The 27,032-nt window shown below is 51.9% G+C and overlaps 1 protein-coding gene across 8 annotated transcripts in view; it reads left to right on the plus strand.

Moving 5' to 3' along the window:
* Positions 1-27,032, plus strand: part of ANK1 (ankyrin 1) — a 199,252-nt gene that overhangs the window by 98,144 nt on the left and 74,076 nt on the right. For all 8 annotated transcript variants that reach the window (XM_053578494.1, XM_053578493.1, XM_053578495.1 and 5 more), the window contains exon 2: positions 5,357-5,458. In XM_053578494.1, the coding sequence (XP_053434469.1) occupies positions 5,357-5,458 (102 nt within the window). The remainder of the gene's footprint in view (positions 1-5,356; positions 5,459-27,032) is intronic.

Here is a 27,032-nt window from a genome sequence, read left to right on the forward strand (position 1 = left end):
GAGATAATAAATGCACCTGCCCTGAGGGATGACTGGGAAGAACAAAGGAGTTGATTTATGTAGATTCATCGAAACATGGGAAGAGCTTCGTTTATTTAGAAAGGAAGTTCAGGGGCGTCACATGAGTTAACCAGCAGGGATGTGGGCCAAGGACATGGAAATGTATACTATGTATCCCCCCATACTCGCTAATAAAATTAGATTACAGGGAAGCTCAAAGTGCAGTGGGAGCAGAGACTCAAGGGCAGGTTTGGGGGTGCACAGAGGGGCCAGCTCTTCACCGTGGTCCAGGCTGTCTGGACGCTGCAGACCGGCCTTCTGGGTGCAGAGGATGAGCATCCTCCTGGCTCCCCAGGCTGCTCTCTCCCAACCTCCTCTGAGGTTGCCCCAAAGGGAATGGGTGGCAGTTGCAGAGGCCCAATCCCTTTGCTCCAGTTTTTCATAAAAGCCCAGAGATAGGTTTATAGTTAGTTGTTTTTCTGGTTAGTATTTACTCAGATAAATATTTGTAATGGCACATAGTGGATTCTTTTGACTCTCCTTTGGGCCTGTTGTCTGACACAGACTGTTTCTGAATACACCGAGGACAGGTCATTGAATTGGAGCAGGTAAACCAGACAGACAGGTTGCAGGGGTGTCCCAGGGAGGACCACGGGCTGCAGGGGTGTCCCAGGGAGGACACAGGCTGCAGGGGTATCCCAGGGAGGATCACAGGCTTCAGGGGTGTCCCAGGGATGACCACAGGCTGCAGGGGTGTCCCAGGGAGGACCATAGGCTAAAGGGGTGTCCCAGGGAGGATCACAGGCTGAAGGGGTATTCCAGGGAGTACCACAGGCTGAAGGGGTGTTCCAGGGAGGATCGCAGGCTGAAGGGGTGTCCTAGGGAGGATCATAGGCTGCAGGGGTGTCCCAGGAAGGACCACAGGCTGAAGAGATATCCCAGGGAGGACCACAGGCTGAATGGGTGTCCCAGGGAGGATCACAGGCTGAAGGGGTGTCCTAGGGAGGACCATAGGCTGCAGGGGTATCCCAGGAAGGGGTGTCCCAGGGAGTACCACAGGATGAAGGGGTGTTCCAGGGAGGATCACTGGCTGAAGGGTTGTCCTAGGGAGGATCATAGGCTGCAGGGGTGTCCCAGGAAGGACCACAGGCTGAAGGGGTGTCCCAGGGAGGACCAATGGCTGCAGGGGTGTCCCAGGGAGGAGCATAGGCTGCAGGGGTGTCCCAGGGAGGACCATAGGCTGCAGGAGTGTTCCAGGGAGGACCACAGGCTGCAGGAGTGTCCCAGGGAGGACCATAGGCTGAAGGGGTGTCCCAGGGAAGACCACAGGCTGAAGGGGTGTCCCAGGGAGGATCATAGGCTGCAGGGGTGTCCCATGGAGGACCATAAGCTGCAAGGATATCCCAGGGAGGACCATAGGCTTCAGGGGTGACCCAGGGAGGACCATAGGCTGAATGGGTGTCCCAGGGAGGACCATAGGCGCAGGGATGTACCAGGGAGGATCATAGGCTGCAGGGGTGTCCCAGGGAGGACCATAGGCTTCAGGAGTGTCCCAGGGAGGACTATAGGCTGCAGGGCTGTCTCAGAGAGGACCACAGGCTGAAGGGGTGTCCCATGGAGGACCATCTGCTCTGTACCTTAAATATTACCTGGCCCCTGGAGTGGACCACGGATATGTGCTTGCATGATGATTCCTTTGAACTGGGCTTGAAACAGGATCTCCATAAACACAGTGAGTGGTGCGTGGTGGCCAGTGGGAGAGACATGGGTACCTGCAGTTCACCTCCAAGCTGCCCCGAGGATCCTGCTTATGTTCTGACCCCTTTATACCTACCGAAGACCCAAAGGAGAAATGAAGAAGTCTTAGCAATTGAACTTCACTTCTAACTGTCTGGGTGGCCTAGCCAGTCACTTCTCTTCCATGGGCCTCAGTTTCATCATCTGCGAGGTAGAGTCTAGATGACTCCTTTCTAGAGACCTCGCTTGGCCTGGACAGAGTCCTTGGTGACAGAACCCAGGACTTTTTCTCTGGCATGGATTAGCTGTTTGGGTGCACAGATGTGTCAGGGCTGTCTGGACCCCTTCGGGTTTGAAACTGCTGAGAAGACACCCGGGGAAAGTTGCAGGCTTCACACCTCTCTCTCTGCAGAGCCACTCCAAACCTGAGCTTTACCCCCTCTGAGACAGAGATGATGATTATACCCACCTCTCAGGCTGCAATAAAAACTAAAAGACACAACGTTAGTAACATGGTGGGCCCAATGACTGGTATTACAATAGTATTATTATGTCATGGAAACCGTTTAGCCCTCCTTGGTCTGGTCTAGGTTGGGCTCCTTTGCCCTCTGTGTGGGTGGCTGTCTGTCTGTCATAAATATTCTGCTTTGTTTCCTGGATTCAGTACTTTAAAAACAGTCCAACGTTGTCATCAGTTGATATGGAGTCTAATTTTATCCAGCCATCCTCATTTTCATTCTGAATCCCACTATTATGTTGCAAAAGGTAGTTAATTGGTAGGAGAAATGTTTCTTTAACACTCTCATTCTTGGGAATAATAAGGTGTTTTTCCTAATAGTAGACTCCTGGCAGATTTTCTGAATCTGCAGCCTAAACAGATGTTTACTGAGAGACCAACTGTCACTCCTCTGCTTTCTCTGGGAGTCCGGCTCAGGATGGGGAATTGATAGGTTGATCTTTTCTGCAGTGCTCTCTCCACCACAGGAGCGTTGCTGGGGAGCCCAGGACACGTATGCCATGTGCTTCGGGTCACGGGCAGTCTGGGCCTAGCAAACACTTAAGGCTTTGAAAGATTCAAAAGAGATAGAAGACTTGGTCCCTGCCCCAAGAAGCAAGCAGTTTGGCTGGGAGGACAAGACTCGCAGAATGTAAATAACCAGAGACCTCCTGGTCAATGTTCCTAGATTTAAAGAGAGTAAATATTGAGGATCTGAGCACAGCACCCTGCTGGCAGTAATTGGAGTCTGCAAACCAGAGTAAGGGAGAGCTTCAGGGCCCAGGGAGGGCCCAGGGTGCAGGCCAGGTGGTGGCCAGAGCATGGTAGTGCCACCAGGCATGGGAGGAGGGAAGAGGGGGCCTCCGGCAATGGTGGGGCAGTGAGACCAGGGTGTGCGTCTGACTTGGGCAGGCAGCTGCCGGTCTTGGACTTGAACTTGGGTAATGCAGGGGGCATGTCGGGCCTGGAGTCAGGGACAGCGGCAGGAACTCAGGGTGGAGGGAGACATAATTGAATGATGCCTGCAAAGACCCTTTTTCCAAAGGAGGTCACATTCACAAGACGTTTCTCTGGAGGGCATCATTCAGTCCCATCTAATGTGTTTTCTGAGGAGGACACATAGAGGAAAGAGGCGCCCCAGCTGGAGAGGAGGCCACCATGCGTGAGTCTGCTGGAGCAGTGGTCCCCAACCTTTTGGATGAAAGGGATGGTTTCATGGAAGACAACTTTTCTACCGACCAGCGTGGGGAGTGGGGCATTAGATTCTCAAGAGGAGCAGCAACCTGGACCCCTCACATGCGCAGTTTATGTTCCTAGGAGGATCTAATGCCTACCCTGAAGTGACAGGAGGCGGAGCTCCAGTGATGATGCGAGTGACAGGGAGCGGCTGTGATACCTGTACAGTGACACTCTGCTTGCTAGTCTCCCGCTCACTTCCTGCTGTGCTGCTTGGTTCCTAACAGGCTCTTGCTGGTCTGTGGCCGGGGGTTTGGGGACCACATTTTTGGACGCATGACATCACATGCTTTCCACACGTGGCTTCCACACGTGGCTCCGCACACGTGGCCACTCTTACTATACAGACAGCCTTGTGTGTGCTATGTGGCAAGCACTCTACTCACACTTGATATCAGTACTGTTTTCTTTAAATGTCACAATGAGGTTGTGAGAATGGCTGGACCCTCCCAGCCTGCAGATGAGGAGGTGGGAGCCAGTGGGCTCAGTACGTGTGACCAGGGCACTTGGCTGGGCTCCTCTGAGCCTGGGTCGCCTCTTGTCTGTCTGCATCAGTCGACTTGACTTTATTGCCCCAGCTCTCATGCTCTTTGGCCGTCTTTCATCTTTAATGCACACAAATGTTCCTGGGTCTTGATACTCCCAGGGTAGGTGGGGGAGCAACAGTAAAGAGACCCCCTTGCTTTACTGTCCCTCGGGAAATCTCACGGACCCTCGTATTACAGCCTGGATGGACCTGGCTGCAGAGCTGGACAGGGAAGCTCCTGGGTGTCAGAGCTTCCCACCTGCTGTGTGACTCTGCCCCAGTCACTTTAGCTCTCTGTGCCTCGGTTCCCTCCTCTGTAGAGTGAGATCACAGTCATACTTACCTCTTAGGGTGTTAACATGAGGATTCAATGCACATGTGTGTGTGCATGTAAATATGTGTCACATCCCTTGGTATGGGAATGGCCCCCATGGATACCAAGACCCATAGGTGCTCAAGCCCCCATATGGCCTTTGACATCCGTGAGCGTCACTTCCCATACACTTAAATCATCTCTGCTTCCTTAGAATACCTAAGACAGTGCAAATGCTATGTAAATAGTCACCGTACTGTATTCCTTTTTTATTTGTATTATTTTTAACTGTTGTTATTTTTTAACTTTTTCTCTGAATATTTTTGAGTTGCGGTTGGTTGTACCAGTTTGTTTATGTAAAGGGCTGGTAATGGCTCTTAGCACATAGTAAGTGCTATGTGCTATTTACTAAAAAAAAAAAAAAAAAGAGAAAAATAAACAGTACCCAAGAGCACACGCTTGCCTCCTCACTTGCCTCCTTGGGTGTTTTTGTTCACAACTCACCAAGGGTCTGGAAACATCAAAGCAGAGGAGCCCCAGGCTGTGCTGAGCACCAGCCCCTGGAATGGGATCCCTCTATTATGATGGGCCCTCCTGGTTCCTAGCCAAGAATGTTTGCTTATAAAAATCCCAAAAGGGGGCGGCGCCTGTGGCTCAGTGAGTAGGGTGCCGGCCCCATATACCGAGGGTGGTGGGTTCAAACCCTGCCGAACTGCAACAAAAAAATAGCCGGGCATTGTGGCGGGCGCCTGTAGTCCCAGCTGCTCGGGAGGCTGAGGCAAGAGAATCACATAAGCCCAAGAGCTGGAAGTTGCTGTGAGCCGTGTGATGCCACGGCACTCTACTGGGGGCAGTAAAGTAAGACTCTGTCTTTACAAAAAAAAAAAAAAAAAAAAAAATCCCCAAAGGAACGGGGGCTGGGCTGTAAGGCAGGCTCATGTTCTGAGCTCCAGAGCGGGCCAGCAAGGGCACTGGCACAGGGGCCTGGGCAGGACAGGGAGGCCATTCACACACAGAGGACACTCACAGCTGTTGTCTCTCCTCACAGGCTGATGCTGCTACCAGCTTTCTGCGGGCAGCAAGATCAGGTAACTTGGACAAAGCTTTGGATCACCTGCGGAATGGGGTAGACATTAACACCTGTAACCAGGTAAGTGTGGTGGCGGCAGGCCCCTTGTCTTCACAGAATGGCTCTTGCCGGTGCCATTTCCTGAGAGCTTTGAAACTGCCTCTATTAACCTTTTCCCAGTGGCCTCAAAAGTCCCCACAGGCTCCGCCACTGCAGGCCCTAACCTTGGTGTTTGCACTAGTGCCGCCCCACAGGGCCCCACAGAGAAGGCCGATGCCTGAGCAGTGTGAGCGAGGCCCGCGCTCCAATCCCCTGCGGTCTTTTCTTTTAGAAGTCGTGGTCGGTCCCTGCTATTATCTTAGAATATGTGGCCTTTGAATGTGGCAGGAGGAAGGGCCTTTGAAGGGGGTTGTGTGAGTGGGGACATTACATCTCCTTTCTCTGCCAGCAGCCTTTCTGGGTTCTCCCCTGGGCTCAGAGGAACATAGGCGAGTGAGGGCTCCCCAGGGTCAGGTGCTGGTGAGGGCGGCTCTGACCCGGGCCAATGATGCTCCGGAATGACTCTGAGGCAACTCCTGAGCTGGCAGCAGGGGCTCCATTTCCAGAGGGGACTCGTAAAGACACATGACGTGTCCGGGATGGATTGGAGGGCAGAGATTCAGGTTTTGGGTCAAAGATCTAGGGACTAACTGACTAAAGAGGAAATAACCCAGAAAGAGAGTGGGTGCCCGCGGCTTGGGCCTGAGTGCTGACGACTGGTGTGTTTTGCTCTGTTGGTGTCTCCTGCCAGCATAAATATTTAGGCTCACATGCTAGTATGGTTTCTAATTTACAACAAATTCACCAATTGTGACCTTATTTTTTTTTCGTTTATTATCTTAACCATTTTAAAATTTGTTTTTAATTGTTTTGAGCGGTGGAACATAGGCGTTTGTCATGTGCAACCATCTTCAGGCCTCTTTTCTTCTTGCAAAATGGAAACTGCCCCCATTAAACCACTCCCCACTCCCCATCCCTGGCACCCACCCTTGTCTCAGACCCCAGGCATCTGATCGCTCTCCGCAGCAACCTCGTGGTCTTGTCCTTCTGTGACCAGTATCTTTCCCTTAGCACAGTGTCTTCCTGGTTTGTCCGCGTTGTGGTGGATTGAGTGGCTTTTATGAGCAGTAGGGGGCAGGTTCCCAGAACCAGGGTGTGTTTTCCTTGGGTGGCGTGCCTCTGCCCCCAGACCCTGCCCCTCTTCCCTGTGTTCCCTCCTTCTCCTGACTCTTTTGAAAACGCAAGATGGTCCTTGCTCTCTCTCCTGGGGCGAAGACCCCATTTGGATTCAGCTGGTCTTGGGGTGGCATAAATTCACAGCGCTAAGACCAGAAAGGATGGAGTGTATGGAGCATGGGGTAGGGAGCAGGGCAGGTGTGGGACAGAAGGCAGAGGCCCCAGCAGTGAGCTGTGCAGGGAAAATGAAACAGGCAGCCTGGATGTGAACGTGACCCTGGGCCAGGAGGAGCAGGCCCTCCCCTGAGGACACCAGTCCCACACAGCCCCAGCCTGGAGAACACCACGGTGCTTCCAACCAGATATCAGAGCTGCAGGTTGGCCTTGGGATAGCAGGTTGGAACCCTGACCAGCAGAGAGCCGGGGCAGGATGAGAGTCCTGGTCTGCTCACGGCTTAGGACATCTTAGCACCACATCACAGAAACAGCGGCACTGGCTGCAACTTCTCTGTCACAGACCCTGTGAATGGGGGGCGGCTCCCTCTGTCCCCGGGCAGAGGGGAGAGGCACATGCACACTCTGAGGCTTTCTGTGTTTAGGCCGTAGCTGGAGAAATACAGACAAATGCTCCTCCTCAGTGAAGGGAATCAGACCTTCCAAGGGTTAAGACTGCAGCTCTCAGAGGAATCCATTCAGCTGAAATGGGGACAACCAAACGTGCCGCTCATTTTCTGTGTGAAATTGGAAGATTTTGATGACACGGGGAGGGGGAGTGGGAATGGCTTTGCCCTGATTGGTCTCCTGTTGGCGCGGCCTTGGGCATAACAGCCTGTCCCCTCTGCCTTCTCTCTCAGGGCACCCCCTCCGCTCAGGGCGCAGCAAGCACCAGGCTCCAGGTCCCATTTCCAGTCCGCTCAGTGCCAGTCACGAGCAGCCGTTAGCCCTGCTAGAGGCTGAGAGGAGGCTCCTGCCTCGGGCTGGAGTCTACAGTCCTGGCTGAGCCCAGCCTTTCTCAAAGAGGACGCTGCTGTGCATGCAGACATGAGTGTTGGAGGGAGGATGGACAGGTGCAGGGCCCTGCTGCTGGCTTCTCCTCATAGCTGTCTCTCCTGGCACCTGAATATGGGCCCTGTTGATCTGTGTCTAGTGGCCTGTGGCTGAGCAGTGACGGGTGGCTGCAGGTGGCTGCACCTGGGAGGAGCTGTCAGGCCAAAGCCTCACTCTGGTTGTAGGGGGTGGCTTGGCTTTTGCATGTGAAGGCAGGGTGTTGGTGGTGGAGACTGAACTCTACTAGCTGAATTTCCTCTGCAATACGCACATTAGTGCCCCCGCCGGGACAATTCTCCTTCTTCCTAATGGGTGCAGGGCTCGCGTCTTAATGGTACTAGAACTTCTCTTCAGAACACGCATCCGTTGCTCTGAGAAGATAAAAGCAGGCTCTTGCCCCGGGTCTTGGCTTGAGAATTTGCTTTTGGCTCGAGCCTTCTGAGCTGATGGGTGGTGACTGTGGCGATAGAGCAAACGTTCCTCTTACATAAGTAACACACTTTGAGATGGTATGTTTTTGTGGAAAGGATCTGTGCTGTATAACAGGAAGTAATTACTTAAGCATGAAGATAAGAACTCTTGGTTTTTATAAAAGACATTGGAATATTCAGGGCAGTTTTCTAATTGCATAGTCTGAGTCTACTAATTTTTATTATCACCATGATTATTATATCTACAGAAATTCATACCTAAGAACATACACATACCCCGATACCTTTACAGGAATGCCTTTATTTATTTATTTATTTATTGAGATGGAGTTTCACTCTGTTGCCCAGACTAGAGTGCAGTGGCACAATTACATCTCACAGCAACCTCAAATTCCTGGGCTCAAGTAATCCTCCTGCCTCAGCCTCCCGAGTAGCTGAGACTACAGGCACCTGCCACCACGCCTGGCTAATTTTTAATTTTTTTGTAGAGAGAGGCTCTTGCTTTTGCTCAGGCTGGTCTTGAACTCTTAGCTTCAAGCAGTCCTCCTGCCTCAGCCTCTCCAGAGTGGTAAGATTACAGGTGTGAGCCACCACGCCCAGCTGGCAATGGCTACTGACCCAGAGGAATGGGGGCATTTCACCATTTAACCACCTATTCAGCTGTCTTGCTGTGTCCTGGTTGACTGTCCTACACACTTACAGAAGCCACAAGAAGGACTCTGATGTTTATCCTGAGAGCAGAGGACGGGAACCACTGACTCAGGTGCAGGCGTGGCCTGATCATAGATGTGCTTCAAAGGCTCACACTGATTATTGTGTGGAGAGCAGACGAGGGGCCCAGAGGTGGCTCAGGGGGAGCCAGTTACGGCACTGTCACATTAGTCCAGGAGTGAAGTGCCTATGGCTGGGATAAGGGCCCTGGCCATGGAGATGGAGCAAAGCCAACAGGCCTGGGCTGGGGAGGGCTAGGGAGGGTGGGGAAGGAGACCTCGGGAATGACCCTGGGGCTCTGGCTCACCCAGTGGGTGGGTAGCGGTGCTGTCCACCAGGATGCAGGATGTTGGAAGGGTCCTCATGTGTGGAGATACTCGGGGAGGAAGCATGGAGCCCTGGTGAGGAAGCTGCAGGAATCTAAGTGCAGATGTACAGTGAGCCATTGGATATTCCAGCCAGGAACTCAGATAAGAGGTTGGGCCCAAGGATAGACATTTGGAAGCCATTCAGCATTCGAGGAAGGTGAATACTGGTGTTGGCTGCTGAACACAGGGAGGAGAGGCGTGTTGACTGTGATCCCACATGTCCGTGTGGGGGTCACTCTGCACTGTCTGTGTGGGGGTCACTCTGCATGTATTTACTAAACTTCACCTTCATGCCAGGTGCTATTCTGGGTGCTGAGCAAGACAGACACGATAGTCTGTGCCCTTGTGGCATTTATATGCTGGTAGAGGAGACAGACCAGGACCACAACGGTGACCAAATACATCAAGTGAGCTGGTGAGAAACACCATGGGGGGAAGAGTGAAGGAGCCCATGTGAGGTGGGGTCCTTGGGAAGACCTCTCTAAGGAGCTGGCTTTTGAGAGTCCTAACAGGAGTGTGTGATTTCTGGGACATGGCATTCCTGGAAGGGGGAAACATGTGCAAAGGCCCTGGGGCAGGAACAGGCTTGTTTTGTTTGGGGATAGCAAAAACAGCATGGCAGGGGAGGAGTGATGAGAGGGAAAGTGGTAGGCAAGTGGTGGGGAAGACGCCAAGGCCAAGCTGTGACACCTGTCACTGGGGCTGAGCATTCACCCCAGGGTGATGATGGGGGCCATGGGAAGAGGTTGCACAGAGGTGCTCACTTCAACGTAGGGCTCTGAGCACTCACCCTGGCTGCTGTGTGGAGAATAGCCACTGTGCACAGGGACAGAAGCAGCGGGGCGCCAATCCCATGGTGGCCTTGGGTAAGGGGATGACAGAGGAAGAGGGTAAGCCACTGGACTCATATCTTTAGGCTTGGAGAGTCGTCACCCTGGTGTGGTGGTCTCAGCGTGCACCATGCAGGGGCCCTCATGCAGCCTGGGACCTGGTCATTCTTGCCACTGAAATAGCCACATATCAAGGGTCCAGCTGGTTCAAGTCTCAGCTCAGAAGCCACCATGGGGACACTGCATCCCCTTAACTTGACTCAGTCTCTGCCTTTCCAGTGTATCAGCAGCTCTCACAGCTCAGTCAGGGCCTGTCCCCTGCTCCTCCCAGCTCTGTTTCTCTGCAGCACCTGGCCTGGGGTGGGCAGATAGTAGACGCTCTGATGTTTGTTTGAGTAAATGGTACATAATTGTACACATACCAAGAGTAGCTTCGTATGTTCGATTCCAGAATTACTGCTGGACTATTTATATCGAATCAAAAAACAATTTTTGTTTTTTTGTGACAGAGTCTCACTCTGTTGCTCTGAGTAGAGTGCTGGGGTGTTGTCATAGCTCACAGGAACCTCAAACTCTTGGGCTCAAGAGATCCTCTTGTCTCAGCCTCCCAAGTAGCTGAAACTATAGGCGCCCACCACCATACCTGGCTAGTTTTTCTATTTTTAGTAGAAATGGGGTCTTAGTCTTGCTCAGGCTGGTCTCAAACTCCTGAGCTTAAGCAATCCACCCACCTCGGCCTCCCAGAGTGCTGGGATTATAGGCATGAGCCACCGCACCTGGCCCAAATCAAAATATTTTATTACGGAGACTAAAGGAATAAAGCAAAATGCTTTCTGGGATGAGATAATTGACTTTGCACACTTACTAGTTAGCAAAATTAAAAGAAAATGAGAAGAGACCACCTGAGGCTCTGTACCATGGTGTTGTAGAATTGCCAGGCCAGTGTGGACATTCCACTGTGGACCACGAGCTGTGTAATTCCGGGGGCACACAGCCTCACTAACTTCTGTTCTATTCTTATAACGCTGACAAATGCTGGCTCCCTTGGCCTTGCTGATAGGAAAGAGAGAACTTGAGACCCCAGGGGAAAATTTCCCACCAAAAAGAGAAGCCCTGTCATCAGCAACTCTGGCACAAGGTCCAGAGTGAGCACAGAGGACTTCCCGGAGATCCCAGTTACCCTGGGTCCCCTCCACCTGTCTAGTTTTTCTCCATGGTACTTATCACTACCTGCTTTCATGTGCATTTGTGTGGCCGCCTGCTTTTATCTTCTCCACTAAACTGTGGCCTCTTTCGGGTGAGGACTTAGTCCTATCCAGGGCTCTGGACCAGCGTCCTGCGGAGTATGGAGCAAGTGCTCAGAAACTTAGTCTGCAGACCAGGTGAACACACAGAGCAATGCCAAGTCTGCTGTAACCACGGATGGGTAAAGTGTATATATTTTCTATATAGTCCGTGAAGGGACTCGAGTGAGCACCATCATGCTGTAGGTGTTGTGGAAAAGTGGGCACTTAGGATGACAACTCTCCTGCAGTAACCATGGCCCAGATGCCGGCGCTGCCTGTAGTTTCTAGAAACTCAGACACGGCAACGACCACAGACCCACACACGGAGCCCCAGTTCCTGTGACGCGTCCTGTATTCCCTGGGAGGCTCTGGTTAGGGTGTTCAGCATTTGTGATAAATGGAGTATCTATCATGGTGACTTCTGCTACAGAATAATCTTTCCCACAGTGGCCCAATTCCAAGTCTTCTGATCTAGATTTGTTGGGCTCTGGTGACTGTGGTAATCATGACCTTTCCAAGCTATAAAGAGTCTTAGAGCTTCGAGGAGGCGCTCACAGCATTGAACGCTCATGTTGCAGCTTAGGAAACCATCTAGAAGCAGCGGTTCTCAACCTGTGGGTCGCGACCTCTTTGTAACAATTAAAATACATGCTGCATATCAGATATTTACATTATGATTCATAACAGTAGCAGAATTACAGTTATGAAGTAGCAATGAAAATAATGTTATGGCTGGGGGTCACCACAACATGAGGAACTGTATTAAAGGGTTGTGGCATTAGGAGGCATTGGGAAGGTTGAGAACCGTTAGTGCAGGGGTCCTCAGACTTTTTAAACAGGGGGCCAGTTCACTGTCCCTCAGACAGTTGGAGGGCCGGACTATAGTTAAAAACAAACAAACAAAAAAAAAAAACCTATGAACAAATTCCTATGCACACTGCACATATCTTATTTTGAAGTAAAAAAACAAAACGGGAACAAATACAATCACACCACCACATGTGGCCCACGGGCCATAGTTTGAGGACCCCTGGTCCAGAGGTTGCTCCTGAATGTCCTGTGCCTGATGGCTTTTGACTTGGTGAGACAGGCGTCCTCGTGAGTTTCTCTGCTCATCACTTGTGCCACAAATGTGCACTGACTACTTACGGTGTCCCGTGGGCTGTGATAGAGACTAGGACTAACCAAGAGGAATAAATTCACACCCTGCTTTCAAAGGACTCAGAAACAGGTAAAGAAGTCCAGCTTCAAAATTGTATTCTTTTTTGTTTGGTTGGTTTGGGGGTTTTTTGAGACAGGATATCACTCTATTGCCCAGGCTAGAGGCACAATCGTAGCACACAGCAACCGCAAACACCTGAGCTCAGGTGATCCTCCTGCCTCAGCCTCCCAATAGCAGGGACTATAGCCAGCTGATATGACTTTTTGTATTTTTTGGAGACAGGGGTCTTGCTATGTTGCCCAGGCTGGTCTCAAACTCCTGGTCACAAGTGATCCTCCCTCCTCAGCATCCTCCACTGCTGGGATTAGAGGCCTGGGCCGTGCAGCAGGCGGGCCCTTGGCCCCCACACCTGCACTCACAGGAAAGCCTTCCAGAGGTGAAAGTGTGGCAGGACAAAGCTTTCTGTAGACAAGCTGCCGAGCTGCAGCCCCGAAAAAGAGACGAAGAAGAAAGAATGATGTGTTTTTGCGGCTCCACCCAGGAAAGCCGTGTTCTGGGGTCTGCAGTGAACCAGACACGTGGCGATGCCCCCATCCCTGGTACCAGGGCCTTTTTCTGGAGTCCTGGTTCCCGTGAGGAAAAGTATTAGTGAAAAAGATGGGATTCGAAGCTCTCCATCCCTTGAATTATGTTAAGCGGGTAAATTCTTTTGCATCACAACCAGAAGTGAGTACAATGGCCAGCTGACAGCTATAAAGTAAGTTGAATGTCTGTCAGGGGTCACAATGGCCAGGGTGTCTGGTGACCACAGGTCACAGCTCTGCTGTGTCTCCATGTCCAGAGCCTGCCCCAGGCGTGACCTCATTTAATGCTCACCTCAGCCTGAGAGTGGAGAGCAGGTGCTTCACAAGGGAGGTGGGAGACGTAGGGAGGTGAAGCGTCTTCTCTGATCAGAGCTGCGGCTCAGCCTGCGTTTCAATACTGGATCTGAGACACAGCCGCAGCAGCGTCCGTATTCCTCTGTGTGACCCATCCCTGGGCTGGTTTCATCTTCCCTCCTTTCACAGCAGAAGAAGAGTTGATTGTCCAGTTCCATAAAGATGTCCATTTTTCGTGACTACAGGGACGTCTCTGGGGTGCTAGGGACTAGGATAGAGGCATCTGCAGGAACGATCTGGAGCACACTGCGAGGAAAGGGCACCCTGCAAGCTCTGTGTTATGGTTCGATTGCTTTAGATTTGCGAGACAGAGACCAGATGTGTGACTCTTCTTAGTCTCCAGGGGCATGATAGGCCTGCGTTGCGGCAGGTTGCGTGAATGTGCCTTCACTCTGAAAACTCTTCTGGAAAGCCCTGTATTCGCCAAGCTTCCAGCTAGGACCTGACTGCAAATGTGAGGAAAACACAGGACCTCAAAACACCCAGGCCTTTGGGACAGACAGACACAGAAGCTGACAAACGGAGTTCTGCCTGATGGGGACTCTGGAGAGTTGCCAAGGGCCCGGGAACATGGTCAGAATGCAGTTCATTTGGGGGGGCCTGGAAATAGGGGGTGGCATGGCCAACAGAACAAACAGCATTTGGTCTGGGCCTTGAGGAAGCTTTGCCTATGTGGTTGTTACAGAAAATGCTGTTTGCAAAGCCCCTCCCAACGGGGACCCATGACTGTGCGTGCGAACTGGCCAGTGATTGTTTACATGCGGCTGTGAATCTGTGGATACAAACTTTTTTGGGGGGAGGGGGATGTTTTTGACAGGGATGTCTCTGATTTTAACGGGTTTGTATTGTCAAATTGAACAACAAAACTAACACATGGTGGTGGTTTAAAAATCCAAACTGTGCAGAAATATATAAAGGCTAAAGTATCTCCGTAGTCCCGCACCCCCAAATTACTGTGAACAGTTTGGTGTGAATCTGGTCATACTTTTTCTTCCTACATGCAAAAGATATCTCGTAGCTGGTATTTTTGAGCTGTGACTTTGTTTTATTCTTAGGATTTTGAAGATGCATAGATTGAGCCTGGGAGGTGGCTGAGGTGGGTCCTTGAGGTCCAGGGTTCTTTCCTGCAACCCCCTCCACCCCAGCCTTCTCTAGCTTAGCTTTTTAAAGGAATACCAAGATTTCAGATGTAGACACTCTTTCTAGTCCATGGGAGATATTCTTAGCTGCTGAGCTTAATTTCAGAGTCTGTTCTCTCATTACTTGGAGCCACACTTCTCCTCTGCTTATCCCGAGGGCCCAACAACTCCTTGTTTTGGCACAGGCCCCTCAGAGCACAGGGCTCCTCAGAGCGCAGGGCCCCTCAGAGCACGGGGCTGCCAAGGTCTTGTTCAGAGTAGGAAGGAGGTGATCTGAGCTTGATTCATTTCCTTGCAGAACTCTGTAATAACTGTGGGTTCATTTTTTTTCTTTTGAGATAATGAAAAGGCTGAAAGTGTTTCTCCTCCTCATGAGGCTCTAGTAAACTGTGAATCTTAAGCTAAATTTAGACTGCAATAAAGCAAAGAAGGGAAGGTGCCTGGAACCGGCCTGGGCCCTTCCATCTGTGCTGCTTTCTGAGAATGCACTTTCCTCTCGGTTTCTCCCCTCATTCTGTCTTCCCTGTCCCTAGACAAAAGACAGGTTTGCAAAGGAGATAAGCTGTGATTTTCTGCCAGGGTAGTATAGCAGTTGCTTCAGCTCTTGTCTGGCTTCTGATTCATTAGATGCCGAGATCATATATTTTTAGCACACCTTTCCCACCAAGCAGTCTCTGGGGAGCCGCATACTTTGTGGGTTAGAAAGAGGCTGCAGGTGGCGTGGCCCCCAGAATAAGATGCCTAGCCTGAGGAAGAGGCATCCTCCATCCACAGGCTTCCACATGGGCTGAGAGCTATTTCCTTAGCAGGGTTTGATGGTACTCTGGGGTTTCCATCCTGGGACTCTAGTAAAGGTCACACCTCATGGGCCCTTTAGAAATGGAACAGAGGCCCAGCTACTTGGGAAGCTGAGGCAGGAGGATCCCTTGAGGCTGGGAGTTTGAGGCTGCAGGTGCCATGATGTGCATAGCCACTGCACTCTAGCCGGGCAGCCTAGCAAGACCCTGTGTCTAAAAAAAAAGATAGAAAAAGGACAGTGGATGTAGTCACATCTTCACCCTGGCTCTGAGTCCCTAGAGGTACCCCTCGTCCTCTACCACTGTAACCAGAGGCCAGAATTACCCCACAGCCTCCTCCTTCCTCCCTAGTAGCCTCTGCAGCTCTCACCACCACCCCTCCCTACCTGCCATTAAAAAAATTAACAGTTTCAAACCCATAGAAAAGCTGCAAGAATGGTACAAAAAATTCCTTTTCTTCCTTGCCTGTAATCTGGATGACTATGTTACTGCACTTGTACAAGTGGGTTCTTCCTGCCCTCCGCCGGCCTCCCCCTCCCTCATCCCCCCATGCACCTCTTTGTGAAACAGGACATCTGTGACGTGGTTCTCTGTGCCCCCATCAGGCCAGTGTGCACCACCCCAAAGTAAGGACACCTTCCCCCACATCCACCCTACGTGTCTCCCACTCAGGAGATCAACACAGATGCAGCTCAACCTTCAATCCTCACATTCCACTGCAACTTTGCCGCCCAGTCCAGCAAATTCTCCCCTCTCCCCACTGACTCTGTCTCCACCTCTCTCCTCTGTTCTCTGCCCTCTGTCCTCTCTCTCTCTTCCTTTCCCTGCTGTTTTCTCTATTTCCTTCTCTGTTTCTGGAGTCTCTCCAGGAAGGTCCTTTGGATGTAGCTGCCGCATCTGGACAGTCTCCTCCGGTCTGGAAAGGCTGTCTCTGCCCGGCTCTCGTCCTTTGCCTGTCGTCCACTGTGTCACTGGCCCCCAGCTGTCTGTCTCATGTGCCCTGGTGGCCACACCGAGGCCTTACATTCTCGACAGGAGCACCTTCCCACCCCTGGCGAGATCCATCTTTGTCACCAGGTAAAGTTAGGGTCTGCCACCTTATTCTGTGGCAAAATCATCAACTTGCCCTGTACACCGTGTGGAGGGGAATATTCTGACCCAATGCCAATATCCGTTCCTCATCAAACCCCCAGCCCGCAGCCTGGGCACCCACCATGGTGGTTCTCAAGAGAAGGTCTCCATTCCCTACATTTCTTCTACTCCTACTAGCTGGCTTTCGACGGGAGGATAAGCTCATTGATTTATTTTTTCCTTGTGTGTTCATACCTGTTTGGACTCATAGAGTCCTGTTCCATTTAGTGGGTTTTAACCCGATACTCTCATGATTTATTTTAGCGTTCAAATCCAAATTAGGCCAATAGGAGCCCTTACGGTAAGTTGGCATTTCTGAGCATTTCTTTACTTCCTGCCACAAACGCTGTCGAGTCTCCAAGGACCCCTTGTTCCTGGTAGAGGATGGTACATAGACTCCAAAACCTGATCACTCCCATGCCCGTTGCTCCTGGTTGTTGTGTGTGTGTCTGTGTACCTACATCTGTGACTGTGAGGGTGCCCCCCAAAAATATCTATGCATTTTAAGAAAGGAAGAAACTGTATTAGAACTGTAATACTTAGTAAGCACACCCATAACAAAAGATGAATGCAAATCACATCTGAGCATGTCTTGTAACTGAGCAGTCAAACATGACTCGTGTATTAGTTTTAAGACAGTTTTTCCCTTCTTAAAATGTGTATGCAATTTTTGCACACTCTGTATATTTTAAAAATCCGTGGGCTCACACCCACACACCCCACAGCAGCCCAGCACACAGGGCGCCTTTCCTCCTTCATGCAAATCCCACAGGGGAACCTGACACTGCTCCCTCACTTCACTCGCTCACTCCCTGACTCTCACCCTGACAACTCGGGACAACCTCTCCACCACCCCAGCCCCCCTGCCCGGGCCCAGGCACTGCCACCACCCTGCAGCGGGTCCCTCCTGCCGACCCCCACAGCCGGGAGGGGCAGGAGGGAAGAGGACCAGAAGGAAGATGGGACGGTGCTTGTTCACTTTGGAGCTGAAAGTTTCACTCAGGCATTTGGAGGAAGGAGATCAAGACTCACATTGCTCTAGAATTTTTTCATGTCCGTTTCTGCATTCATGTCTTCTTGGTGGGAGCAGAGAAACACGGCCTGGAGGGAACCTGTGGCCGTCCTGGTCCTTAAGTGTAGCCTTTTGACTGGATCCAAATTCTACATGACAAATTCTTTCATTAAAGGGGGTGCAGCAGAGAAAAATGAAGCTTTTCTTACTTCCTTTGGTGCTTAAAAAAGAAGGATCTTGATATCAGAAGGCTGCAGGGACCCTGCCCCTGCCAGGCACTCCTGCCGTCTGTCCTATTGTCCCCCTGCCTCCTGTCCCATCGTCCCCTCTGCCTCTTGTCCCGTTGTCCCCTCTGCCTCTTGTCCCATTGTCCCCCTGCCTCCTGTCCTGTCATTGCCTCTGCCTCCTGTCCCATCGACCCCCCACCTCCTGTCCCTTGTCCCCTCTGCCTCCTGTCCCTTGTCCCCTCTGCCTCCTGTCCCATCATCCCCCCTGCCTCCTGTCCCGTCATCCCCCCTGCCTCCTGTCCCATCATCCCCCCGCCTCCTGTCCCGTCGTCCCCCCGCCTCCTGTCCCTTGTCCCCTCTGCCTCCTGTCCCGTCGTCCCCCCTGCCTCCTGTCCCTTGTCCCCTCTGCCTCCTGTCCCTTGTCCCCTCTGCCTCCTGTCCCGTTGTCCCCCCTGCCTCCTGTCCCTTGTCCCCTCTGCCTCCTGTCCCTTGTCCCCTCTGCCTCCTGTCCCGTCGTCACCCCTGCCTCTTGTCCCTTGTCCCCTCTGCCTCCTGTCCCATCGTCCCCCCGCCTCCTGTCCCTTGTCCCCTCTGCCTCCTGTCCCTTGTCCCCTCTGCCTCCTGTCCCGTCGTCCCTCCTGCCTCCTGTCCCTTGTCCCCTCTGCCTCCTGTCCCTTGTCCCCTCTGCCTCCTGTCCCGTCGTCACCCCTGCCTCCTGTCCCTTGTCCCCTCTGCCTCCTGTCCCGTCATCCCCCCTGCCTCCTGTCCCTTGTCCCCTCTGCCTCCCGTCCCGTCATCCCCCCTGCCTCCTGTCCCTTGTCCCCTCTGCCTCCCGTCCCGTCGTCCCCTCTGCCTCCTGTCCCGTCATCCCCCCTGCCTCCTGTCCCTTGTCCCCTCTGCCTCCTTTCCCGTCGTCCCCCCTGCCTCCTGTCCCTTGTCCCCTCTGCCTCCTGTCCCTTGTCCCCTCTGCCTCCTGTCCCGTCATCCCCCCTGCCTCCTGTCCCTTGTCCCCTCTGCCTCCTGTCCTGTCGTCCCCCCGCCTCCTGTCCTGTCATCCCCTCTGCCTCTTGTCCCATCGTCCCCCCTGCCTCCTGTCCCATGTCCCCTCTGCCTCCTGTCCCATCGTCCCCTCTGCCTCCTGTCCGGTCATCCCCTCTGCCTTCTTCAGCTCCCTCACGTGTTTGCTTCCATTCTTCTCTCACTGGTGTCAGGGTCTGGAGTTGGCCTGGCAGCCACGTCGGTCCTTTTCCTCCTCTCCTGAGCCCCTGGTAGGGTTCATGTCTCCTCCTCTGGTCCTGCCACCGTCTGTCTCCACGCAGCAAGAGAGCAGGGCCACAGGTGTGCAGGCTAGCTGCTATTCAGGGAATCGCATGTCTGTAACATGGAATATAATATTTGCCTTCTCTAGACGGATATATTTAATGATAAACTCAATAGAGAGTCCATTTTGAACAGGCAAGTGGAACAATGAATAAAACCTTCTGTGTCCTCATGAGAGGCCAGATTCTCCCACTGGCTCTGCACTGACCGCACGGGTGGAGGGAGTATCATGTTGAGGTAGAATCATCTGCACCTTTCTCTACCCACCTCTCTTTTTGTGCGTTCTGGGATCCTCAGACTTTTTGGCCTTTCTTATTCTTCCCAGAACGTCAGTCTTTTCCTTACCCAAAAAAACTTCCCCTGGCCAATGGTCCATTGCCTCTGGGCCTGGCTAGACGGTGAGGAACTCATCCGATAAGCTGAACCAGTAACAAGATGGTGGTGTTGATGAGTAAGACGGTCACACTTCCTGGACACACCTTAGCAGGTTAGCCTCAGTCCTCTGGAAACACTGCCTCGCTCAAAGAAAGGGGCTCCAGGGTTAAAGCAGTGAGTTTTGGGAGGGGATGGACCTGGGGTCCCCAGTCACTGGACCCAACTGCAGCCTGCCTGATCTCTGGAGGCAGGTCCAGCCACCTGCACAGGCAAGATAGCCAGCTGTGAGGGGTGGAGGGGGAGGGCTGTCCCCATGAGATGCAGGTAGCCGCTTCGGAGATGTTCTTGCAATTTTAGGAGAGACGCAGGATTTCAGGACATCAGGACCTTTCTATTTAAAGCCTTGCCTCCACTCTTGACAAGATACGAGTTAAATTTCCTATGACATGTCTACTGTATTCGTACGTTTGGAAATCAATTAGTATAATTGGGGCAATCAGAAGAGCTAAACAGAGGAATAATTTACTGAGAACAAATGTCTGGAATTGTGTATTTTGCCAATGGAATTTCTCACAGTTGGTACAAGAAAATACTCCAAATTAAATCATTCAGGCTGAATGTGACTTTTTTTCTTCTTAAAAATGTTAAAAAGAAACACATTCTGGCTGAGATCTCCTTCCCCTCCCATCAGACAGATTGCTTCTCAGAAGAATTCTCTAAATTGACATTTTACCTGAAAAAGAGCAAAGACAGATAAGAAAACTCCAGGTGTGTGCTTGGCATGAGTATCTCTGCCAAGAAGAGACTGTGAAGGTTATCTGCTATTTTAGCACCATGTGAAATGAGATCATATGGGGCCTGCTAGCTTCAGAGGCTCAGTGCAGGGAGAACGTAGGCTGCAGACGGCTGTAAAGAACATTGGAAAGCCTTAATAATCTGCAAAATTTGCCCTGGTGTATGCTTGTAATCCTAGTACTCTGTGAGTCTGAGGTGGAAAGATTGCTGGAGCCCAGGAGTTTGAGGTTGCTGTAGGCTGATATCACACACTCTAGCAAGAGAATGAGACTGTTGGGCAGTGCCTGTGGCTCAAGGAGTGGGGCGCCGGCCCCATATGCCGGAGGTGGCGGGTTCAAACCCAGCCCCGGCCAAAACCACACACACACACACACAAAAAAAAAAAAAAAAAAAAGAGAGAGAAAGTGAGACTGTCTCAAAAAAAAAAAAAAAATCTGGAAAATTATAATCTTTTTTTTTTTTTGCTACCTCTGGCATATGGGGCCCGTGCCCTATTCTTTTGAACCACAAGCACTGCCCTGGAAAATTATAATCTTTCTTAAGCCCATCAGAGGGCTGATGTAGTAATGTAACCAAGCAAACCAAACTCCAAAGAGAGGTGAGGCCTTCCAAGGTGAAGGCCACATACATTGCTTCAGCGTTAAAGAGGACAGGAGAAAGAGGTGCCACCAAGGAAGCCAAAATCTTAAAAACTATTAAAGGCGGCGCCTGTGGCTCAAAGGAGTAGGGCACTGGTCCCAAATGCCAGAGGTGGTGGGTTCAAATCTGGTCCTGGCCAAAAACTGCAAAAAAAAAAAAAAACTATTAAAAGTCAAACGTGGCTGGAATGAGCTTTTTTGCACAGGCCTCCATAGGATCCTCATGAGAAAAATCAGGATCGAGACGAGATGAGAGGGTGGCCGCTCCATGGTGCAAGTGAGGAGAGGCAATTGGTGGTAGCAGCGGCTGGAGGGAGAATAGACACCAAGCTTTGCCGTGTCCTCAGACTCTTCCCTTGTGTGAAGCAAACTCAAACCCACGCTCGTTTGGGTCAGAGACCCAGAGGAGGAACAGAAGAGAGCTGCCTCTGTCTCTGTCTCTGTCTCTGGGGAGGGCAGGGTACATTTCTGCCAAAGATTCCTTCTCTGTGGAAAGGAGGGGGCCACCACCCTGCACCCTGAGGAAAGGGACAGGAGACTGTCCCACGTCCAAGACCCTACACCAGTAACAAGCAGAGCTGCACTGCTGCTGCAGGAGGAGCCAGAAACAGCCACCCAAGACCAACACAGAGGAGGCAGCTTTGGCTGCCACAGAGAAGAGGGGAAGGAGAGCTAAACAAAATTTAAATTATAAAAAGAAATCCCACCTGGGAGGGCCAGGTTCACAGAGAACCTGCCTAAGAACAAAGCTGGACCAGGGCAGAAGAGAACAGTGCCTCTTCCTGCCAGCCTTGCATGAGCTAACAGGGAGGAGAGGTCACTGCTGGGACAGGAATAAGGAGAGGTCACTGTTGGGAGAGGAGCAAGATGTGGAGACAGACCCCATTGGAGGCCCTGGCTGCAGGGATGGCTGGAAACAGAGGAGGCCAGGAGCACAGAAGCACCTGGCACCCCAGCTTCAACTCAGAGCTGGAGGCGGCAGCAGCCCACCTCCAGAGGAACGGAGGCTGTGGCGCAGCAAAAACCAAACCCAGGCCAACTCCTGCCCAGATTGACCCAGCCTCCCCACCCCTATGCTGACAACTTTGCAGAATAAGAGGCAAGTCCATATCCAGCCATAAATACTATTTACCTCAGTTTCCACTGCTTGTCCTTTATATATGATGTATGGCATTCAGTTGAAAATGGTACACACACAAGCATAAGAAAAAATAAAAACCATTGTCAAGAGACAAAACAATCAACACAACCAGATTCAGAGTGACGAAAATATTGGACCGGTTAGATGGACTTTAACTACGATTAATATGTTAAAGGATCTGGTGGGGGGGGCGGCGCCTGTGGCTCAGTCGGTAAGGCGCCGGCCCCATATACAGAGGGTGGCGGGTTCAAACCCGGCCCCGGCCGAACTGCAAAACGAAAAAATAGCCGGGTGTTGTGGCGGGCGCCTGTAGTCCCAGCTACTTGGGAGGCTGAGGCAAGAAAATCGCTTAAGCCCATGAGTTGGAGGTTGCTGTGAGCTGTGTGAGGCCATGGCACTCTACCGAGGGCCATAAAGTGAGACTCTGTCTCTACAAAAAAAAAAGGATCTGGTGGGGAAAGTAGATGACATTCCTAAGAAGATGCAGAATTTCAGGAGAGAGACGGAAACTATAAGAAAGAATCAAATGAAACACTAGAATTGAAAAACATTTTCTAAGCAATGAAGAATTTCTTCCACAGCCTTGTCAGTAGACTGGACACAGTTGAGGAGAGAATCAAAGAATTTGAAGACAAGTCAAGAGAAATTATTCAAGAGTGGGAAAAGGAAAACAAAACAGAGTGCTGAGAGCCGGGGGCAACATCAACTTGTCTAACACCCATGCACGTGGAGTCCCGGAAGAAGGAAGTGTCTGCAGGAAGAGGAATCTAGCAAGCAGGTGTTTTCCCCCCGAAAAAGCCGTAATTAGTTATTTCTTTGCCCCGCAGCTTCTGATGTAGCTGAATCACTGACTATTACATCCTCCACTACACCTTGTTATTGGAGAGAAGAAATACATGACTTATCCCCACCCCAGTCCTCTTCCGCTGCATGCCTGTGTTTGGCATCAAGAAAAGCATCTGTGAATGAAGATGAGCTAGGGGAGCGGAAGAGGTGCAGGCTGCCTTTTACTTTTAGCACCCCACTTAAACGTGATTTAACTAAAATAAGATGCTTGATTCCCGGTTTTGAAGAGGTGGTAAATTACCGTCCCGCTCTGGCCGTAATTACAGCTAAGAACAAACAGCTCACGTAATTTGCGTTCCTCCTCCCCTTCTCATTTGGATATTTGGACACTGGAAGTAGTTTCTTACATGGACTCGTCATGCACTTAGTGGGTGGCACAAGCTCCTTTGTGTCTATGCCGGGAATTTGTCTTCAGGCAGTCGGCAGTTCCATCGCTAAGTGTGGTGACTTGTAGCTGTCGACGAGCCTGTACCGAGTGAGGCCAGTTGCTGGGGAGACGTGGGCTGTGGGTCTGGACGGTTGTATATCTCCTGGATTCAGATGTTTCATGAAGCAAAGAAGAAAGAGGGCGTCTGATGAGAAGGGCCAGGAGTGTACTTTAGCTTTCGGGCTTAGAATCCGGACTCAGGCCCGGCCTCTCATCTTGCTGCTTCTGCTAGTGAATTTGCAGGCCCGGCTTTCTGCAGGCTGCTCCGTGAAGCTTTCTGGACCTTCTTGGCAGAGCTACTCCTTTCTCCTCTGTGCTACTTGGAGTTTTATCCATGCCATTTGGGGCATTTTTCACGTGATCTTGCATTATTTTTATGTATCGGTTTTCTCTGCAAAAGTAACTTCAAGGGAAAGGATTTGTGTTTTATTCATTGCCAGCACAGAATAGGTTCTCGATAATGTTTGCTGAATTGGATTAAATTACTGCATGGTGCTGGGTGGCAGCAGCGTCTGCCACTGCAGTTGAGACACGTTTTTGTTACCATCCTGTTCCCTGGGTGATTTTGTCATGCAGTACGTCCCTGCGCCTTCTTGCATACCTTTGCTGAGCGGGTCAAAATGTAGTTGGATCTGGTGGCTCTGCTAAGGTCGGTGGGTTCCGGTCACTGCAGTAACCGACTTGATAGTTACGCAGAGTGACTATACTGAAAACAAATTAGATATAAAGTTAGAAATAAAATTGTAAGTCATGAAAAAGAAAGAGATCATTGAACCGGGATCTGGGTGGAGGTGCGAGAAAGTGTGTGAGCTGCAGGTGTGTTCAGATGGCCCCTTGGTCCTGCTTGTCCCCCTGCTGCTGGGAGTACAGCCCCGAGGGAAGGCCTGGACCCTAGACGGGAGGAAAGGGAGGTTTCTGCGGACCAGGAAACGAATAAAATGCTAGAGACCAATTGCAGAGGTCACAGCCAGAGGTGCATGGATTCTCACCATGAGTGTGCATTAGTTCCCAAAAGGGAAACTACGCTTCTGTCATCTGATACAAACAAACACACTTGTTCCCAGAGGAAGGAAACCCAAATCCTTCTTTTCTAAGAAATCCAGCTGAGTGACCCCAGCTAATTATTTAACTACTCTGGGCCTGATTTCCTCAGCTTTATGTGAAAAGGTAGACTCAGGGCCTCCAGCGTCCCTCTCTAGTCCAGCGTTCTCTGGTTAGCATATCTAGAACCCCTCCAGATTGTGGTCCTGGCCTTCGCTCCAAACTGCAGGGACCAGCCACCCGGAGCGTTAGCCATCTTTCTTCCAGGCTTGCCAGCTTCCCCACTCCAAGGCACTCAGGACCAACATGTGCTTGTCTGAGAGGAGAGGCCGGGCCGCCCAAGTGAGCACTGATGTCCACTCGGCTGTACGCCCTGAAGCACATGCCCCGTCCAGTTCCCCAGCACCCTTGGGGCACCTCCTGCAAGCCTTCTAAACTAGGCTGTGGCCGTGTGAAGCAGGACTTGCAAAGGTGCTGTGCGCTCCCTCAACAAAGATAGCCCTGCTCTGGGAGAGGGCTCCTCCTCTGCAACCCACCCCCAGGGGCAGGTCCCTGCTGCAGAGCTGTGCTGTGGTTCTGGGCACCAGTGAATCTGTATTCTGCTCGCTGAGCTGAGAGAAGCTGGTTTCTGTCTGGCTGGCGCTCTTCCCCCCACCCCCAGATTCCTGTTCCAACAGACTGCCGGAACTCTGACCTAGCTCTGATCTGATTGACTCATGCACATTGTGGTGTGAGGAATTCACACAGCCTAGGATCCTGCATCAAATGATGCACAAAACGCACAAGGGGAGGAAATCGAGGGGCCATTTTCCAGCACTGGCAGGAGGAAGTATTTGGTGAACGGCCCCTGACCCAAGGCTGGCTGTGCTGCACAGGGGCGGCGAGTCCCTTTGCAGCCCCTCTCTCTGCTCAGGCACCTGTTACTTGTGCCCTGTCCAGGGCCCCTGGGTAACAGGAGCTGAGCGCACCTTCCAGGTGGATTTTCTGTGCTACGTGTGGCAAAGCAATAGCACTGATCTGTTCATGTGTTTCTCCAGGAATCTCCTGAGAGTGATGCCCTGACACAAATAGAGAGTGGGGATTTCAGGAACCTGGGGATTTCAGGCCTGCAGAGACCCTGGGAGTGGGTGAATCAGGGACCCCCAACCACACCTGCCAGCACCAGGTCCCTGCGTCTTGGTGGGGGTGGGGCCTCGGATTGCGGAGAGTCTGCAGTGGCTCCGAAGCCTCCCCTGGAAAGGAATGTGCTGGAACAGAGTGGATCGAAATGCCAGGAGGAGTGGGACAGGAGGAGAGAACTGGTGTCAGGGAAGGAGGAGAATAGGAGGGAACAAAACTAGAAAGCAGGGGCAGAGACTGAGTAAAATCATTTTCTGTGTCAGCCCAGGCCCACTGAAATGGAGAATTGGCTCCTTCATGTCTTCACAATTATTTGTCCCTCTTTGACATCAGCATTTACCGGAAGTTTTGAGACCTTTAAGTGCGAGGATCAGAACACCAGGAAGCGTAAGGTTGATAAATAAAACCTGAGCGTGGCTGCTTTCTGGAGCACAGCTGCGGCTTCCCCAGAGGTGGCAGAAAGCTTGGTTGTCAACCTTCAGCCAGTTCTTCTCACGGACTGATGGTTACACATGGAAAATGCCTTTTGTTTTCTTCTGCTGTGCCTAAAACTTAACTGTCAGGCTTTCGTCACATTTGAAATGGCGGGATGGCAAAGGGGCTATTTGAATACTGGCTTTGGTTTCTGCTGCCCAGGCTGGAGGTGCAGTGGTGAGATCATAGCTCACTGCAGCCTCGGACTCCTGGGCTCAAGGGATCCTCCTGCCTCCACCTCCCAAAGTGCTGAGGTTACAGGCATGAGCCACCGTGCCAGGACGTGACACTATTTTTTTGCTGGGGAATTCTCATAGTGGGGTCGTTAGTGGTATTCAGTTCCCGTAGGACCTTATTTCAAAACTTACCATCTCACTGAGTGTGTCTGTCTCCGCACACAGTCAGGGAGCACTGCCGTCACCTCTGTCTCCGCACACAGTCAGGGAGCACTGCCGTCACCTCCGTCTCTACACACAGTCAGGGAGCACTGCTGTCACCTCCGTCTCTACACACAGTCAGGGAGCACTGCCATCACCTCTGTCTCCGCACACAGTCAGGGAGCACTGCCATCACCTCTGTCTCCGCACACAGTCAGGGAGCACTGCCGTCACCTCCGTCACCTCCGTCTCTGCACACGGTCAGGGAGCAGTGCCGTCACCTCCGTCTCTACACACAGGGAGCACTGCTGTCACCTCCGTCTCTACACACAGTCAGGGAGCACTGCCATCACCTCCGTCTTTACACACAGTCAGGGAGCACTGCCGTCACCTCTGTCTCCGCACATAGTCAGGGAGCACTGCCATCACCTCCGTCTCTACACACAGTCAGGGAGCACTGCCATCACCTCCGTCTCTACACACAGTCAGGGAGCACTGCCATCACCTCCGTCTCTACACACGGTCAGGGAGCACTGCCATCACCTCCGTCTCTACACACGGTCAGGGAGCACTGCCATCACCTCCGTCTCTACACACAGTCAGGGAGCACTGCCATCACCTCCGTCTCTACACACGGTCAGGGAGCACTGCCATCACCTCCGTCTCTACACACGGTCAGGGAGCACTGCCGTCACCTCCGTCTCTGCACACAGGGAGCACTGCCGTCACCTCCGTCTCTGCACACGGTCAGGGAGCACTGCCGTCACCTCCGTCTCTACGCACAGTCAGGGACCACTGCCGTCACCTC

Source organism: Nycticebus coucang, chromosome 24, assembly GCF_027406575.1.
Source record: "Nycticebus coucang isolate mNycCou1 chromosome 24, mNycCou1.pri, whole genome shotgun sequence".
Taxonomy (NCBI): Eukaryota; Metazoa; Chordata; class Mammalia; order Primates; family Lorisidae; genus Nycticebus; species Nycticebus coucang.